This window comes from Eulemur rufifrons, chromosome 8 (assembly GCF_041146395.1).
Source record: "Eulemur rufifrons isolate Redbay chromosome 8, OSU_ERuf_1, whole genome shotgun sequence".
Lineage (NCBI taxonomy): Eukaryota > Metazoa > Chordata > Mammalia > Primates > Lemuridae > Eulemur > Eulemur rufifrons.
Genome location: NC_090990.1, coordinates 13,850,464 through 13,864,464, shown reverse-complemented (window position 1 = coordinate 13,864,464; position 14,001 = coordinate 13,850,464). Strand labels below are relative to the sequence as shown.

The 14,001-nt window shown below is 62.9% G+C and overlaps 1 protein-coding gene across 50 annotated transcripts in view; it reads left to right on the top strand.

The window, feature by feature from the left end:
- The window catches only part of RAP1GAP (RAP1 GTPase activating protein), a 64,335-nt gene extending 57,216 nt beyond the window's left edge, over window positions 1-7,119 (top strand). For 10 of the 50 annotated variants that reach the window (XM_069479487.1, XM_069479495.1, XM_069479496.1 and 7 more), the window contains 8 exons: window positions 165-242; window positions 1,174-1,283; window positions 2,238-2,351; window positions 3,771-3,894; window positions 4,854-4,956; window positions 5,328-5,431; window positions 5,622-5,663; window positions 6,073-7,119. In XM_069479487.1, the coding sequence (XP_069335588.1) occupies window positions 165-242; window positions 1,174-1,283; window positions 2,238-2,351; window positions 3,771-3,894; window positions 4,854-4,956; window positions 5,328-5,431; window positions 5,622-5,630 (642 nt within the window). In that variant the 3' untranslated portion in view covers window positions 5,631-5,663; window positions 6,073-7,119. Of the gene's footprint in view, window positions 1-164; window positions 421-1,173; window positions 1,284-2,195; window positions 2,352-3,770; window positions 3,895-4,853; window positions 4,957-5,296; window positions 5,432-5,621; window positions 5,664-6,072 lie in introns of all 50 variants that reach the window. The other 40 variants (XM_069479504.1, XM_069479503.1, XM_069479512.1 and 37 more) reach the window with 15 other exon arrangements.
- The last annotated feature ends 6,882 nt before the right edge of the window (window positions 7,120-14,001 follow it).

The window sequence follows — 14,001 nt, the reverse complement described above, 5'->3', positions numbered from 1 at the left end:
TCCTGCACCATTCTCTTCTTTGTTCCCTCTGCCTGTCTGTCCTCCTCCTTTTCCCGTCTCACCTCTCTGTGTCTCCCCTCCTACCATCTGTCTGTCTGTCCATCTGTGTGTCTGTCTCTCTCTCTCTCTCTCTCTCTCTGCCCCCGCCCTCTGCTGCTTGCCAGTCATTGCTTATTCCTGGGAAAAGTGCGAGTAGATTCGGACGCCGGGGCAGTGCCATAGGCATAGGAACCGTGGAAGAGGTTGTCGTCCGCGGGGCCACCGGCTCTGGAGGCTGCTGCACGCGCTGTTCTCTGCTCGCTCTCAGGACGGAGGCCATATTGGGGACGTTGCCCCCCTTTCCCCCCGGGACAGGCCCAGGGGCGTGCGGGTTGGAGTGGCAGCAGCTCCGATGGCACTCAGCACCTGCTTAGGGGCCTGGCACCTGTGCCAGAGCCAGTGCCCCCACCAGGGGCTTCTGGCCCTGCCCTGGCCCCTGGGACCCTGGCCCAGTCCCCACCAGGATCCGGTACCTGAAGACCCTATGCCCAGCCGCACGTCCCCCAATATCGCCAGTCTGCATGGAACCCCATCCCTCTCCCCTGCCCTGACTCCCCACTCCCCACCATGAACTGGCCTGGGGGCGTCCTGCCCATCTGTGCCTCCTTGGGACCCACCTTCTTGCCTCCCAGAGAAGCTGGGGGCACGCTTCTGGTGCCTGGGGCATCCCGCCACAGTGTGTGTGGAAACTGGGGGGATCTTTCAGCTGGGGAGGGGCCGGCCTGGCATGGGGCAGGGGCTTGGGTTGCTTCGCCACCCCCTCCACCGCCTGCCCTCAGGCTGCAGGTCCCATGAAGCCCCGGGTGGGGTGGGGGAGGGGGCGGGAGAGGCTCCATTCTGAGGACGCGGCCTCCGCCCAGCCCAGCCCAGCCCAGAGTGGCTGCCCCAGCCCCCTCGGGCCCTGCCCCTCTCCTGGACCCGGACCCTGGGGTGAGCCCTGCTCTGTGATCTCAGGACAGGCCTGGCCTGTTTCCCTCCCTGTGAGCTGGGGGCGGCTCTGGAAACGGACGTTTTCTCTGGGTCTTTCTTGCTTGGCATCTCTGCTTCAGGCCTGGGCAGCAGGGCCCCTGAGAGGGTGTGGGGGGCACGGGGCTCCCGAGGTGGGTGGCACTGAGTTGGGGCCTCTCCCTGCAGTCACTAATTGTCCCCGGGAAGAGCCCCACGAGGAAGAAGTCGGGCCCATTCGGCTCCCGCCGCAGCAGCGCCATCGGCATCGAGAACATTCAGGAGGTGCAGGAGAAGAGGTGGGTGGAGTGGGGTGGGAGGGCCAGTACTCTCCTCCCCTCCAGTCCCTCCCCGACCCCCGTTCGGTGGCAAAGCAAAGTGGGCAAAAGGGAGCGCCCACCCTCTGCTTCCGTCCCCCACCAGTGACAGCTACGTGGCCAAGTCCCTGCTGGGTGTCAGCCGCCAGGGCCGGCACATCAGCTAAGGGGAAGCTCGTCCACTCAGCAGTTGCACTGGCTCCCTGGGGCTTGCCCGGGTCACACAGCCGGTGAGGGCAGTGCTGGGATTTGAGCCCTGGTCTGCCCAGGGCCGGCGCTCTACTCTTTCTCCTGCCCCGGCATGTGCAGAAGGGCCCAGTGCTGGTTTCCAGGCAGGCCGCAGTGGGGGCGGGGGTAGTGCTCGTGTGTGTGTGCGCAGCAAGCCCGTGTTAGCAGCAGGGCTGCCCCTGGAGAGCAGATAGTTCCGGGGTGTGACTTCTGTCTCCACCGTGCTGGGGCTGTGTGACCTTGGGCAAGCCATTATACCTCTCTGAGCCTCACTGTCCCAATCTGCCGACAGCATGGGGCCGCCTTGAGGATTCGGTGCACTGCTCGCAAAGCGGGGTCAGGTGCCCTGGGAGTGCTCTGGGAGGGGAGCGGGCGTCGTCCTCACTGCCTTGAGTGCTCAGCATGCTGGGAGCCCGGGGTTCCAGTCTTGGCATTGTCATGGCCTGGCTATGCATCTCTGGGCGGGTTCCTTGTCCCTCTCCCTGGGAGGGGACCTGGTGTGTTACATAGAGCTGCATCAGTGCCTGCCCCGTCCTTGGCTGGGCTAGCCGGGGAGCCTGCAGGACTGCTCCGGGGTTGGCCCCTGAGGACACCAGGTGTGGGTACGAGGCAGCAGGTGCCATGACCTCCCCTCACTGCCTGGGCCTCATTCTACCCTGACGCCAGGCCCAGTGCTGAATCTCCCCGCTGCCCCCGTGTGCCCCGCAGGGAGAGCCCTCCGGCTGGCCAGAAGACCCCAGACAGCGGGCACGTGTCACAGGAGCCCAAATCGGAGAACTCATCCACTCAGAGCTCCCCAGAGATGCCCACGACCAAGAACAGGTTGGGGCTCGGGCCGCACGGGGCTCGGGGGCTTGGCAGTGGTGGACTCAGCCTTTCCGTCCCCCGGGGCCCGGGGCTGCCCAGGGGCCTTGCTGCTGCCACACAGCCACTGCGCGCTTTGTGCATGCTGGGCCCCGCGCACGTGCCGACCTGGTCCCTGCCGCACAGCTGCCGTCCGGTGTGGCAAACTCATGAGCCATTTCCGTGTGACAATGGGAGGAAACCAAAGCTGGGGATGGGGGAGCAGTGAAGGCCTGGGGCCGGTATTTTAGATGGGTCCTCAGGGAAGACATCTCCAGGGGTGACCGTTGGATTGAGAGCTGGGACTGGCGTGGCAGAGAGAAGAGGGTTCCGGGCAAGGAGCACAGCAAGTGCAGCCCTGGGACAGGCTTGAGGGAGAGGAAGACGGGTGATGGGCAGTTGCGGCTGAGCGAGCGAGGGGCCGGGCCGGGGCAGACATTGGGACATGGTGACATTGTGCTGGGTGATGACGGGAGTGGGGTCGGGAGCTGAGCAGGCACTAGCTGGTGGCTTTGGAGGCTGTGCGAGAGCTTCGAATTTTATCCTAAGTGCGATGAAGAGCCGTGGAAGGTTTCAGTTAAGAGCGACGCTTCCCAAAGCTGAGCTTGGTCGCCGTATGGAGAAGGGGTGGAGGCAGGACAGGCACGGAGCTGGGGGCCGCCTGGCACCGGGCTCTGCCGAAGGGTCAGGCAGGCGAACAGAGGCCGGAAAGGGCGACAGGGACAGGGAGAGACGAGGCATGCGGCACTCAGGTGGGCCATTCCCACCTTGGGGCCAGGACTCAGGGAAGGCCTCCCTGAGTGGGACCCGTGACTGATTTTTGAAAGACAAATTTGCTTTTTGGGATTTGAGAGGGCTCAGGCTCCAGGCGGGAGGCGCAAAGGCCCTGGGTGAGGAGAAACTGTGAGGGCGTGAAGAAGAGTAGACTGCGGACCCAAAGCCCCGCTCTGCTACCTACGCTGTGTCCCCGGGCCGTGTGCCCACCTGCCCGTGCCTCGGTGCCTCCTCACCTGAGAGGTGACAGGTCTAGTGATGACAGTGACGGGATGACTCAGTGAGAGCGCAGAGAACAGCGCCTGGCACAGAGTAAATGCCCCTGGACGATGTTCGTATCGGTGATCGTCACCGTGCTGAACAGCGAGCCAAGGCACTGGACTCTCTCCGGGACGGGGGAGCCGGGAGAGGGTTTGGAGCAGGGCAGGGGCGCGGGCAGATCCATGTGCTAGGAAGGACAGTGGGGGCGGGGGGAGGCTCAGCGGCCCAAGGGACCGGAATGGGGGCCATGAAGGTGCTTGGCTGGCCACAGGCTGGGCCTCCCCGGGGACAGGGCCAGGCAGGGAGGGCTTGGCCCGGGGGGTGGTCAGGTGGGCGCTGGCTAACGGGCACTGTCTGTGGCAGAGCGGAGACGGCAGCCCAGAGGGCAGAAGTGCTGAAGGACTTCTCCCGCTCCTCGTCCAGTGCCAGCAGCTTCGCCAGCGTGGTGGAGGAGACAGAGGGCGTGGACGGGGAGGACACAGGCATGGTGAGGGGCCCAGGGGGTCAGGGGCTCCACAGGAGCCTGGAGGGGGGCTCCTTGGTCTCTCGAGATGCTCTGAGTAGAAACATGAGCCTGGGTATCGCTGAGATGTGATCAGGAGACCCAGCCTAAAAAGCAATGCAGGCTAACCCTCCCTTACTCTGAAGCCTTCCGTGGCTCCCCAGTGCTGTCCACAGGGAGCCCAATCTCTGGCCCTGTTGGAGATCTGGCCACTCCCTAGTCTCATCTCTGACCACTGCAGACATTCTGTGCTCCTTTGCAGTCCCCCAGATCTCCCAGGCCTGCTCCACCTCTGGGCCTTTGCATGTGCCCTTTCCTCTGTCTGGAACACTCTTCCTACCTCCTTCTTCCCGCCTTGCCAGGCTGACTCCTACTGATCCTTCTCAACTGAGTCTCATACACCTCCTCCTGAAAGCCTGCCTTGATTTTCTAGTCCTGGGGTAGGTTAGGAACGACGCTTTACGCCCTCATAGTGCCCTGGGTTTGCCCCCAGCACTCTTGTCATTCTTCATTCAACAAACCTTTAGTGGGCACCATTCCTTGCCAGGCCCCGTCCCCGGTGCTGCAGGTGCAGCGGGGAACAGAGCAGACCCAGGCCTTGCCCGCCAGGGCTCAGGGTCTAGAATTACACTGGTCTCCCCACAGCCTGTCTTGCCTTCCAGACTTTGGGCTCCCGAGGGCAGGGACCGTGCTGTTTATCTCAGTGGCTCGGCCCCAGACAACGTCAGCGAATGTTTGTTGAATGAATGGGTGGGAGTGGGTGGTGTGTGCCTGGGTCTGGGCCTGCCCCCACCCTGCCCTCCTGTGGTCTCCTTGGGACAGACGTTGCCGGGCCCATCCTCCCTGCAGGGGCCAAGAGTGGGGCTTGGGGATTGCAGCCAGGGAGGGGGGCTGGGGGCCAGCCAGTGCCCTGGACGTGGGCTAAGCTCCCCCCCCATCCCCAGGAGAGCGTCTCGTCCTCGGGAACGCCCCACAAGCGGGACTCCTTCATCTATAGCACGTGGCTGGAGGACAGTGTCAGCACCACCAGTGGGGGCAGCTCCCCAGGTACCAGCCAGGGCAGCTTCCCTGCCACGCAGGGCCGCTCTTGGGGCAGGAAGGGGACAGGGCTGGGTCTGGGTAGGGGGACCGGTTCCCAGGCCACACGTGGTGGGCGTGTGACGTGACTGCCTCCGACGTGGGGGCAGTGAGCAGGGCATTGTCCAGCCTAAGGTGGCAGGGCTGATGGCAGGGCCGGTGGCTTCTGGAAGGGTCTCCAAGGATAATGGGGGTGGCCAGGAGGGGAGTTAAGAGTGGGGTTTCCTGAGGGGGGACTTGGCGGGGTTGGGAAGCACCGGTGCCGACTGCCCACCCATGCCCCGTCTCCCCGGTGCCTCCCCGCGGCCAGTGAGGTGGCTCCCTCCTGCCCCCCTCCCCAGGCCCCTCGAGGTCACCCCACCCAGACGCCGGCAAGTCGGGGGACCCTGCGTGTCCCGAGATCAAGATCCAGTTGGAAGCGTCTGAGCAGCACACGCCCCAGCTGGTACGTGCCGCCGCCCAGGGCCGCCCCTGGGAGGCCCCCCGGGAGGGGGGACCAGGTGTGGAGGCTGGGCCAGGAGGGGGTGCCACTCGTCCGGTCTGGGCACAGCCAATAACTTCTGCTCACCTGTGTCTCCTGCCCCACGTCTCCATCTGTCCCACCACCTGCCTACCGCCACCGTCTGTCTGTGCAGGGCTGTTAGCCAGGCCGCCCCTCTGAAGGTGACATTGAGCAGGTGAGACCCGGCCCCTCAGCTTGTTTGGTGGGAGAAGGTGGGAACGGGTGGGGGGTTGGGCTGACTCCACCCTGTCCCTCTGTCCCCTCTCTGGGGTGAGAGCTCTCTGCCTGGGTTTGAGTTCTCTGCCATTTAGTTGCTAGGTGACTTGGGCAGGTCATGGCCCTCTCTGGGCCTCAGTTTCCTTATCTGTGCAATGGGGCAAATAAATGCTGCCTCAACTCTGCCCATGAGTTGTTGGGAGGATTTATAGGTGCCTGAAAGAGACCTGGCAGTTCCTGGCTGGGGAGAGGTTTGGGGGGTTCCCCGTGGGATGGAAAGACCTGGAGCCTGGAGCCCCAAGGCTGGGCCCCTCCCTCCCAGGCTCCTGCCCCCTGCTTCATGGTGCCCGTCTCCCGTTGCCCTGCAGGTGAGGCTGCAGAAGCACAAGGCGAAGATGCTGTGTCAAGTCCAGGCAGACGGAACCTCTGCCCCCAAGGCCACCACCAGCCTGCGGGCTGCCCCCTGCCTCCCCCACCTCCCCTTGGCCCATCCATCTGGGCTGTCTCTGCAGGGCGGAGCCATCCAGACCTGGGATTGGGGAAGCTGCTGGCATCGTCCCCACCCCCCAGGCTGGGGGTCCGGGCTGGGGCAGGGCTTGGTCAGTTGCAATAGGCCTGCAGGCCTGGCTTGCCCCCACCCTGGGCCTCCATGACCCCTGAGCATTCCTCTGGACTGAGGGGGAGCAAGGCAGGAGAGAGGGATTGAGATAGCTCAGAGCACAGAGCCTGCCATGGAGGCAGCGGGTGTGAGTGTGGGAGTGAGCACTGGGCTGGGAGTCCCGAGTCCTGGCTTCTGGTTTGGATCTGCTGTGTGACTGTGGGCAAGTCACTCTGCCTCTGTGGACGCCTCTGCTGCAAATGGACAAGATTATTTCAGAGGTCACTAAAGACTGTGATTCCATGTCCCTGTCCCAGAAGGGGGGATTGTCCCCCCAGGGACCTCCCATCACCCTACCCTGCTTCTTGAGGTCCTTGGGGCCACTGGTGGGCTGAAGGGCAGGGAGCCAGCTGTGCCCATTGCCCCTCCTGGACCTTCAGGCTCTACCACAGATCTGCCAATGCCCTGTCCACTGCCTACATGTGACAGACAAGTGACCCTTATGGGGGAATAGGGACCTACCTGGCTCCTCAGCCAGCACCCAGCTTAACCCCTGCCACCCCATGCTCCTGGGCACTGCAGGCCGGGGGCCTCAGCTGGCCTAGAGTCGCAGGCCTTGCCTCCCCCACCACTGCCATGGAGGGGGCAGCCAGGCCCGGCTGCTGGGAGTCCGTGTTCTTGTGTGTGTCTGTCCACACTTTTTAGGCGCCACGCCAAAGGCCAGCCTCCCGGCCCCAACACCCATTTTGGAAGCCCCTGTGGCTGTGTGTATGTCGGTAACAGTTGTACAAAATAAATTCTATTTATCGCTATTGTACCCAGAGTTGGGCCTGGCTTTGTGCGCACCCTGCCCAGATTGACCCCAGACAGGTGCCCAGTGGTCCCAAGGTGGCAGAGGGCAAGCCTGTCCCTGTCAGACCTCCAAGGCCAAGCCATGGCTCTGTGACCACTGCCCATGGCTTCCTCACCATGGCGCTGCCCTCCCTTCCACCCCGTCCCCCTTCCGCTTCCCCACAGTGGGAGAAACATGGCTGTGGTGTCAGGCAGACCTAGGTTTGAGTCCCAGCACTATCTCTTATTAGCTGGGTGGTGTTGAGAAATTTACTGTTAATAGCTTCTCTGAGCCTCAATTTTCACTTCTGTAAAATAGGAGCAATAGCATCTCTGCCACGGGTTTGTTATAAAGATTCAATGAGCTGGTGCATATCAAACACCTAGCACACAGTAGGTGCTCACTTAACGATCATTTCCTTTTCTCCTGTTACATGTAGCAAATCTCCTTATGTGGCCACCAGGGGGCGCCAAGGGATCGCTTACCGGGACAGATGGGGGCAGGGAAGATGGGATGAGTCGGGCAAGGTCCGGGCCCCAGGAGCTCACAGTGCAGGGTGACACGTGTAAAGGGTGACACGTGGCCAGGGGAGAGGGGTGCACACGAGCAGGGCCTGGGGCAGGGAGGCATTGGGGAGTCACTGGAGCAGGTCCTAGATGGATCCCAGTTCCTGGGGAGAGTGACCCTGGGAGAGGGAACTGCAGGTGTGGATGCAGAGCGCACCTGGAACTGGGAAGGTGGCAGAAGGTGACGATGGAGGGGACAGGGAAGAGGCCAGAGGGGATGGCCTTGAACAGCAGACCAAGGGGCCGGGACTTTATGCCGAGGGCGGCTGCTGGTGGGGACGGTGTCAGCCGAGGGAGGAGAGGATCGGGAGGCTGTTGGGGACCGAGGCTGGCCAGGACACTGGGAGGGCTTGGCAGGTGTCGGGAGGCACATATGAGTGGATGAAGGGCCTGATGGGCTGTGGGGCCGCGGGAGGAGTCGGGAGGCTCTGGGTGCAGCCTGGGTGTCGGGCGAGTGAGGGGCTCTCCTCTGGAGTGGCACCACAGAGGGAGAGCAAATCTGGGGGACATTGGGCTTGGGAGCAGGCACCAAATTGGGTCTGCATGGGCTCAGCCACGTCCCCTACAGCTTGGCAGCGCCCCCGCCGGCCCCCACCCCCTTCCCAGGATGATGCTGAGGGCACCCTCGGGACTGTGCCATGCTTTTCCTGACAGGGCCCTTCTGTAACCCTCAAATAGAGGTCGTGACTCACCCAAACCCCAGCCCCTCCCACCTGGGTTTGTCTCCAGGCTAGCCTGGGCTTCGTGGGTCCCCTGCTAACCCCACCGTGCTCCCTGATCAGCCCACACCTGCTCTGGAGCCCTCAGCGCCCCCTCCTGGCCCTGTGTCCTCTCTCCTCCGTGCCACCTCCAGAGGGCCCGGCAGCCACCTTTCAGCACCAAGGTTAAGAGCTTCTTTGGAGTCAGCTCTGAGCTCGCTCATCTCCTGGCTCTGCAACCTTAGACACAGCATTTTGGCTCTCTGGGCCTCAGTTTCCTCATCTGTGCAGTGGGGATGCTAATAGTCCTGACCTCAGTGGTACCTTGGTGTGAGGATTAAATGAGATACCTTATAAAGTTCCTGGGGCAGCCCTAGCACCATAGTGGGCTCAAAAAGTGTGTGTGTGTGTGTGTGTGTGTGTGTGCACGCAAGTTGGGAGGAGGATCAACCATTGCTGAGGGTCACATCAATAAACCTTCAGAGGATGTGGGGTCAGCTCAGTGTGGGGAGGACGCCCTGCCTGGGGCTGGGAGCAGCACAGGAATCTGGACGTGAGGCTTTGGGAATGGCTGGTTTGTCGGGTGCTTCCCTGAGCCTCAGCTCACCAGGCTTCACTGGGGTGACACCCCCCCGTAACGATCTCCCCCACGCTCGTCCCCCTTTACCAGTGGTGCACGCCCCTCCCATGCTCTGGCCACGGCCGAGGCGGGCAGAGGCAGGTGGGCGCTTGGCGGGCAGGACCTGCCTTTGCCCCCTCCCTGCCCAGCTTGTGCCAGGCGCGTCTGCGGGAGGGGGTGCCCTCCGGGCTGGGTTTCAGCCCAGGCCCCCGCCCCACCCCACCCCACCCCTCTGGGCTCCAAGGTGGGGCCAGGGGAGGCTGAGGACGAGTCTGGCCTCCGGGATCAAAGTGTCCAGCGCTGTTTCTCTTGTGCCCGCGCCAGCTCTGTGCTCGCTCTGGGCTCCGAGGTGGGGAGGGCGAGCCGGGACACTCCGCCCGGAGGCTGGAATTAGGGCTTGGGTGGGGGGCACCGGGCTCCGGGAAGCGCTGGACTCTGCTTAGAAATAACTGTGGTGGCGGAAACAGCAGCCAGAGGTTTCTCTAGATGCAGGAGGGAAGAGGCCTCCCGCAGAGGGACTGGGGTGCCTGGCGGATGAGACATCCCCATCTCCCCTGCCTCGCAGGGGCGTCTCCCTGGCTCTCTCTGTCTCAGTTTCCTCACCTGCAAAGTGAGACCGTGGCCCCTACCTGCTGCTGTGAAGAGGCTGCCATGGCCTCTAAGGTACCTTGCATGATGCCGGGCACAGAACTTGTGCCCAATATGAAAGGTCCTCCCCGCCCCCTAGCTGGGGTGTCCCTGGACATCCATGGCCAACCCTGGGGCAACTTTGCCAAAGAGGCAGCCACAGGCCCAGGCTGGCCCAGCGCCAGGGGACTGGGACCTGGATGTTCTCTGCTGCTCAGGCCACAGGGGTGCTCAGCCAGGGACCCTGGAATGTGGAGGTCCCTCCCTCCTTCCCTGCTCCTCCCCTGCCAAGGGGACAGCCCAGGACGGAGCCTCCTGAAATAACCAGATCTGGTTAGCAAGGCTAATTTTAAAGCCACTCTGGCTGCCCCATAGGCCCTTCTGGGAAGCCATGAATGTCCCTGTGTTTGCCCCTGGGAGGCAGGGGAGGGGAGAGCGCAGGGGCTGGAGTGGGCTCCGAATGGACCCCCACCCACCTGCCAGCACTAGGGACCCCCAGCCACCAACCTCCCCTCTGCCCCAGTCCCCTCAGAATTACCCTGCTGTGCTTTCAGACCTTCCACCCTACACTGGGGTCCCGAAGCAGCTCTGGGCAGGGAGTCTTAGGCTATCTGTGTGTCCCTGTCTGTCCTGACTCTCTCCCCTTCTGTCTCCATCTGCTTGGTCTGTGTGTCCCTCTCCGTATATCTGTGTCTCTGCCTCTGTTTCTGACGCCTGTGGTCCCCTCTGTAGCTGTGGCTCTGTCCCTCTCTCTGAGCCCATCACGCAGGCGGCCAGACACAGCATTCCTGCCGGGCCATAGCTGTGCCGTACACACCCGCTGGTGGGCAGTGGTGTCCACCTGGGTGCTGGGTGGCAGGTGGGGCTCCGTGGGGGGGGGGGGCAGTAGTCCTGGGGGCCGCCAGGAGCTATAACCAGGCAGGTGGGGGCCGCGTCCAGGCATGACCTGGGCCATCTGACCAGGCCAGGTGCCAGCAGGAGGGAGTGAGCTCCAGGGGTAGGGTTGCCAGGTTTAGCAAACAGAAACCCACGGTGCCCAATTAAATTTGAATTTCAGATAAACAAGGCACAATTTTTAGTTTAAGTATACCTCATGCGATATTTGGGACATACTTATACTAAAATATTATTCTTTGTTTACCTGAGAATCAAGTTTAACTGGGCGTTCTGTATTTTATCTGGCAACCCTAGCCAGGGAGGCTCGAGGGGTGAGGGGAGAGGTTTCTCGGGAACAGCATGGTTCACAGACCAGTCTGATGGCGGCGTCACAGCCATCCCTGGGAAACCCAGTCTGATGCAGGAGGCACAGCTATGGCCCACAGGGAGCTCTGTTTTCTGGGGGTGGGGACAGTGCCTGGGAACATGGCCGGGGACACATGAAACACAAACGCCAGCCCCCTCCTCAGTGGAGCCATGGCCATCAGGAGGGGGTCTGTGCGGGTGCCCTGCTCACAGTCGGGGCTCCGTAAATATTTGTTGAATGAATGAAGGCTCCTCACGCATCCCCACGGGGCAGTGGGAGGGGCGGGGTGGGGAGGCACACGGTCAGCAGGGCCTCCAGCACCCCACCTCCCAAGCCCCTTGGAGTGTGCCCTGCCCCCACCCTGGGGGCTCCCCAAAGTGAGCTGCAGAGGGGGAAGGGAGGGGCCGAGGAGGTGGGGAGGGGCCAGCTTCCCCCATTCCTTCCCCCCAGTCCCGTGTGGGAGCTCAGCCCTGGGCAAGCATGGGGACCAGGGCATGTGACCTACCCTTCTGCCAGGGCGATGACTGGGACTAGGGGCAGGCCATAGGGGTGCTTCTCAGTGATCCTCAGGGGGCCATTTGGACTTGGGGAACTCCTGGGACCCAGAAAGGTGGGAGCCTTGTTTCTGGGGAGGTGAGATTTGGACCTTTGTCCTGTGGTCCATTGGTCTCAGGGGAAACCCTGGAGAGGGGACCTAGACAGGCCTTGGCCCTTTCATGCCTCCCCCAGGGCAGAGTCCCTTTAACAGCCCTTTCATTCATTCACTTGCTGACTCACTTGTCACCATTCACTGAGATGCCCCCTGCGCCCCGCTGCGTCCCCACCCCACCCAGGCCTTGTGCTGAAAAGGTCTCATCAGCTTGTCCAGTCCCAACAGGAACACACCTGTTCCAATGATAACACTGCCACTGGCTCCCTGCCACTGGTCCCGACGCGACCTCGGGCAAGCCACTGACCATTCACAGCCTCGGTTTCCCCTTCCCCACGGTGGGGACAATGCTAGCAGCTCCCCGGAGGGTTACTGTGAGGATGCCGCCCACAGCTGGCACTTGTAAGAGGGGCTGTGGCCGCTGCTGTCACTATTATAATGATTATCACTTCAAGGCCCCTGTGGGTTGGGCAGGGAGCAGCTGGCAGGCTCCATGGCCAGTGTCACACTGAGGCCACTTTCTCCAGGGGCTTCAGCCACCTCGGCCCCAAGCCCTCCCCTTCAAGGGACCTGGCTGCTTCAGGGCGCCTTTGGCTTCTGGATGCGGCACTGAATCCCTCCGAGAGGGTAAGCGACAGGGAAGGAGCTTCGAGCCTCGCCCTCCTCACCTGCGGCTGACCTGGCACCGCCCCTCCTGCGCGGGGCCTTGGTTTCCCAGCTGTGCCGCCAGGGGCTGGGCCGGCCATCCTGCCAGGCCCTGGAAGGGGCCTCTCCTTGTGTCATCCTGTTAGTAACGGTTTAGCTCTGAGCCTATAATCACATCTGCCTGGGAAGAACTAACACAGCGTTTCTTTAAATTGGGCTCTAATTGCGGCGTTTAGTGGAGTCACATGCGCCCCATCCCCCAGCTGCTGTTAATCAGCGAGGCCGTCCAGGCCAGGCCAGGAATCCCCACGCTGCTCTGGCTCCCCCGGAGCCAGCGGCCGGTGGGACCGATGTCTCTGGAGGACCTGCTGCGAGCTGGGCCCTTTCCATCTGGGGGACTCCGTGTCTCCTCTCCGCAGCTCTGGGAGGCAGCGGCTGCTGGAACCTAATCACTGGTCCCCCATTCTGCCCGCCCAGAAGTGGGGAGCCCAGCCTAGAGAGTGGGGTGTCCGCAGGCGAGGCCAGAGGCAGCTCCCCTCCTCGGGCGGGGGAACCTGCGGTTTCCCTGTTTGTTCTGGAAATCCCAGCCGCTTCCCCAAGGAGACAGCTAGCGGTTCCCAGGCCACAGCCCCTCAGGCGGAGCCAGACCGCGGCTGGCCAGCCTGGGAGCACTGCCCACCGGCCCCGCCGGGCTCCGCCAGGCCCTGGCGCTGGGTGGTCTGGGCGGGGGCCAGGGGGGCCTTGGTCCTGGCCACAGGGCAGGAACCGTGACTAGAGCCAGGCTCGAGGCTGCCCTGCCAGGGACTGAGAGGGGTCCTGAAGGCCAGGATGGGTCGGACGAGGGGCAGAGGCAGACGTCGGGCACACGTTCACTTGGGGGATGCCCAGGAGGGAAGACCCCAGGCCCTAGTTCCATCTGAGGACCTCAAGAGAGACACACCCCTTCAGGAACGTCACAGTTGGATGGTTTCAACGGAACCATTGAGTTGGCGCAGACAGGAGCCCACCGTAGAGGCTGGTGGAAAAGTCGGTGATTGGCAGGCAGAAGACCTAGACCCTAGCCCTGCCCTCCTCTGGGCCTCGGTTTCTCCATCTGTACAGTGGGCAGGGGACAGGGCTCCTCCAGCTGGGTAGGCTGCGGTTGGACAGTGGGCAGCCCAAGCTGGAAGGATCTCAGTTGTTCCAAATGTGTTCTCAGAGGTTCTCCTCCCCACCCCTTGCCCTCTCTGTGCCCAGTTCTCAGAGCTGAACGCTCGCTGCTCTGGACAGAGCGCCAGTGGGTTTTGGAGTCTAATAGATCCCAGTTCAGGTCCTGGCCACTGGCTCACTGTGACCTTGGGCAAGTCTCTTGCTCTCTCTGCGCCATCCCCACCCTCGTCTCCAGCCTGGACTCCTCCCCAGAACTCTAGGCTGTTTCTTCCCGACTCCCCACCCAGCATCTCCCCTCCAAAGTCCCGAGGGCACCTCCCCCCTCACGTGATCCAAACCCAACTCCACTTTCTCCCCAAATCTGGTCCCCCACACCCATAGGGGCACCTCCGTCCACGCAGGCGCTCAGCCCGATCCTGCTGTTTCCTCCATTCCCTGCGTGCCATCCACCAGCAGGCCCTGCTGGCGCCAACTCCCAACACGTCTGGGATCCAGCTTCTTCTCGAGCCACCACACATCGCCGCTCCAAGCTGCCACCACCTCCAACCGGGACAGCAGAAAGGAGTCCAGACCGTACTCCGGCATCGGCTCCTGGCACTCCTGGGGCAGCCTCTGCCCAGCAGCCAGAGCGATCTTTCCAAAGCACAAGCCCGTCATGTCTCTCCCCTGCT